At 34.5% G+C, this 4,144-nt stretch overlaps 1 protein-coding gene and 1 long non-coding RNA gene across 2 annotated transcripts; one reads left to right on the top strand and one right to left on the bottom strand.

The window, feature by feature from the left end:
- Nucleotides 1–512: 512 nt before the first annotated feature.
- LOC133037981 (uncharacterized) lies at nucleotides 513–2,553 on the bottom strand. The gene is made up of 6 exons (XR_009687946.1): nucleotides 2,080–2,553; nucleotides 1,885–1,955; nucleotides 1,612–1,784; nucleotides 1,347–1,525; nucleotides 1,200–1,259; nucleotides 513–1,026 (listed from the first exon to the last, which is right to left on the bottom strand). It is a non-coding gene; the product is annotated as an uncharacterized LOC133037981 (long non-coding RNA).
- Nucleotides 2,554–3,358: 805 nt separating this feature from the next.
- On the top strand, nucleotides 3,359–4,144 carry LOC133038433 (uncharacterized). The gene has a single exon (XM_061116588.1). It carries the CDS (start codon nucleotides 3,359–3,361, stop codon nucleotides 4,142–4,144), a length of 786 nt encoding a protein of 261 aa, XP_060972571.1.

Here is a 4,144-nt window from a genome sequence, read left to right as displayed (position 1 = left end):
CATTCGCAGCAACAGATCAGAGCCATCCTAAAGAAGGGCATTATCAATTGTATACAGATGCTGCCACTGATACAAAGCACTTCAGGATTGGGCTTGGTGCTATTGTTAAAGATTGGATTGGAAAGGCAATAGCAGGAATTTCATCACCTATACCAGCTCAAGTCTCACCTCTCATGGCAAAAGCTATGGCTCTTAAATCAGCCCTAGATTGGTGCTGCAGTATTCGAATTCCACTTGCAAGTATATTCACTGAGTCCAAGCAGCTAATCAACAAAATAAATAGCTCTAAGAAGGAGCTTTCTGCTCTTGCTAATATTGTGGAGGATATCGGGAGTTCCTTGTCTCATATCCCTACTGCTTTTATCTGTTTTGTGCCGAGAGATTCAAATACTTATGCTCATCACATGGCGCGAAATGCTTTAGGGCTAGATGAGAAATTAGTTTGGAAGGATTTTTGTCCCAACTTAAGCATTGTAACCTGATTTTCATGTTTCATCTGTTGGTTACACTCGTCAAAAAAAAAAATAAATAAATAAAATATTTGTGAATGACAGTATGGGCCAGTATAGAAATTGAGAGAACACATGTATCTCACAAAAATAACTCATCAATCTCCAAAAGACCCAAACATCCTCTGTTTGAAGCTATCTCTTCAATCAGTAAAGAAAAAAAAAAACAAAACTTGGCGTGATAACTTTTCAAGATCACAGTAGTTACATAATCACAGCTGCATCAACAATGTGAGATGGGAGTGAAGTAAGGGCTCGTTTGGAATGCCGTATTAGGTCGTATTGTATTGTATTGTATTATATTAAATTGTATTTTATGCAATATTTTTATGTAAAACTATATGTGGTATTAACTTTTATGGACACCTAAATATATAATATTTTAGTATAAATTAAAGGTTAACATAGTATTATATAAAAATATGATATATAATCCAATTCAATATAATACAATACAATACAATACGACCTAATACGGCGTTCCAAACGAGCCCTAAATGTTCCAATTCAGTAGATCCTGCACCAAATACATTTATTACTTTACATTAGACTACAAAGAAACAATTTAATCAATTATAACATTCTAGATTAAAGTTCAACATAATTCTTAAGTTGTTACTAGATTTGAATTCATCTAAAATGAAAAGAGATGCAATGGAATGCTACAATTTAGAGATAAGAAATAGTCACCTCAAAGAGTTGTCTAGCAGCTAGGTTATTTTTCTGCTGCATCTCCATTTGTGCCCATGCCTGTCTCAGAAGCAATGAAAAAATATCAATCATTAAGATTCACTCAAATAGTTACTTTGGCTAAGAGAAGAATCCCCCAAGACTCACCAGCCAACTGCCACAACTTCTGGGATTACACTCGCTGGTTTGCTCAAATAGATAGATATCGAGTCTGCTCAATGCGATTTAACTTCAAGCAATGCAAGAATTTGGCAAACATAACCATTCCCACGAGAAAATCTAAGAGCTTTAGCTAGAATACTTCTTGCTTTCATTACCAACATAATCTGCATCAATGGTAAGTTTATTGTTTAAATTTCCATCCCAAATTTTATAACAAAACCTGGATTATTATAAAAATAATTATATACACCTTTCATAATGAAGGGACCTCTAAGCCAAAGCTCTCCTCTTTGATTAGGAGGCAATGGGTTAGAAGTATCAGGATCAATAATTTTGGCTTCCATTCTCTGCTAATCGACCCACCAAAGCATGCATCTTTTCTCTCTTCATCATCTATCATTCTTGTCAATGACCCTGCACTCTCTGTCAAACCAAGGAATTTACTTCAAAGAATCATGGCATAAATTAGAAAGACAAGAGTAAAAGAATAGCATATCTTGCCCATAAGTTAGGTTAAACCTACATCTGTGGATCAAGATAGGAAATTTGGGGTTCAATGTATCTAAATCCTTGTAATTCTTCTCTAAAAATACTCTGCCAAAAAGAAAAAGAGCACAAATCATTTCTCAAGTCCAGTAAGAACAATAAAATTAAAGATAAATAAATATAATCATTCAACATGCAAACTAGAGACCTTTAAAAGTAAATATTAACATACCTTTGGAGCTTTTTTTTTTTTATCTTTTTTGGCAGCAGTGAAAGCTAATTTTCTTAATCAAACATGAAAAACATAAACCTAGACTAGACTCTGCAGAGAACAAAAACACCCTTATTCACAAGTAGAACTTTCACTTTCATCAGTTTCTTAGAAATCTACCTGTACACTCTTTACATACAATAATTGATTAATGATATAAGTGAAGTTATAGCAGTTATAGCAGTAATATTCTTTACAAACAATATTTGATTAGAAGAAACAACGATAGAACTCAAATAGGCCAAAGTAATTGTAGTTATCTTACTCCATTTTTTCTTGTTTTTATTTAGCTTCTTCTCTTCCATTAAAGAGAAGTAAAGCAAAGCATAGAGAATATCTTAGATTAATTTATAGATCTATAGATTTGAAGAAAAAAAAATCTTAGATTGCAGACATTAAAGTGAAAGAGAAATAAAGAAACAAACTTAGAAAAGGATGATTGTATACGTTGTTCGATATCTACCTAAACTCCATACCTTTAAATTCGAAACCATAGTTGAATTGAAGTAAAATTTGAACACATAGATTTGATACCTGCAAAATCGAAACCAGAATCAAACCATAGTTGAAATGAAGAGACTTCCGAATACATAAATTTGATACCTCTAAAATCGAAACCAGAGTCAAACCTAGAGAATGTGATATTGTGAGCAGCTGAAAGAGGCGGTACTTGCTACTGGAAGAAAAAAGTAAACAAAAAATTCGATAGAGCATGTCGCCGTTGTCGGTCATCTGAGCACCATAACACCTGGAGCAAATCGATCTCCATTGCCGAGCAAATTTGTGACCTAATTGAGAGAAGAGAGAAAATAGCTTACTTTGGGATTGGGCTTAGGCTTATTATTCTTACTAAAGAGTAAAGGCTGATTGTGTAATATATTTTCTAATGTAATAACCAAAATATTTGGTTATTATTTTTTAATATGAATATTTTGATGTGGAATCAACGATTGCTAAGAAATATGTCAATTTTAGTCATGTAACTAGTAGCGTTTTTCTCTAGATCATATATTAGGTCTTCAAGTCATAGTTAATGATTAAATAAATTATTTAGGTGGCAAGTGAGTTGATTATTTACTTCCTTTGTTTATGTGTTGTATAACTCCATTTAAAAATCAAGGTTGGTAGTCAAATTCTAGTACTATGAGTCAAATTCTAGCACTATGAAAAACTATCTCGTAATATTAGTCTCCCGTTAGTTTCGGTCCTCTGAAACTACCTGAGAAGAAACAGTCCCTTCATGGGAAGGGTTGAGTTCGTGCTTTTCTTCTCTGTTTGTCTGGTGTGCGATTTGATTCTCAGTGTTAGGGATATGGATTTGGAATTGGTGAATCGGCTAGCTGAAGTTTTGATTCTTGATGATGGAGATGGCCCTGTTCTTCCTCTTAATAAGGTCGGGGTTGAAGAAGGTAAAAAGAGGTTAGATTTGTGTTTGATTGGGAAAGTTATTGGCCCTAGACCTGCCAATAAAGATGGGATTGAGAGAGCAATGAAAGGGGTTTGGAAAATTAACCATAGATTCCAGGTTGAAGAGTTGAGTTCCAAGAATATTTTTCGATTTTTCTTTGGCTGTCGTGAGGATAGGCAGAGAGTCTTTGGTGGTGGTCCTTGGACAATTGATAAACAATTGATTTGCTTTGTTAAACCGATGGGTCTGGGTGAAGTTTCTAAGATGAATTTTGATTTTACTTCCTTTTGGATCTCTATCAATAATGTGTCATTAGCTCGTATGACGGAACTCTTTGCTAGAGAATGGGGTGAGCGGATTGGTAAGCTGGAAGATATTAAGCTTGTTAATGGTACCATGAAAGTGAGGGTAAGAATGAATATTACTGAGCCTCTTAAAAGGGGATTGAGGGTGGCTATTGATGATCAAGGTAATGAGGTTTCTCTCCTCTTTCAATATGAACACTTACCTGATTTTTGCTATGATTGTGACATCTTTGGCCACAAGGCTTTAGACTGTCCTCTTAGAGATTTTGCTGGAGATAACCCACGGTTTGATGGTGGGAGGTTCGGTTCATGA

Source organism: Cannabis sativa, chromosome 5 (genome assembly GCF_029168945.1).
Source record: "Cannabis sativa cultivar Pink pepper isolate KNU-18-1 chromosome 5, ASM2916894v1, whole genome shotgun sequence".
Lineage (NCBI taxonomy): Eukaryota > Viridiplantae > Streptophyta > Magnoliopsida > Rosales > Cannabaceae > Cannabis > Cannabis sativa.
This window is presented reverse-complemented; position numbering and strand designations above follow the sequence as displayed.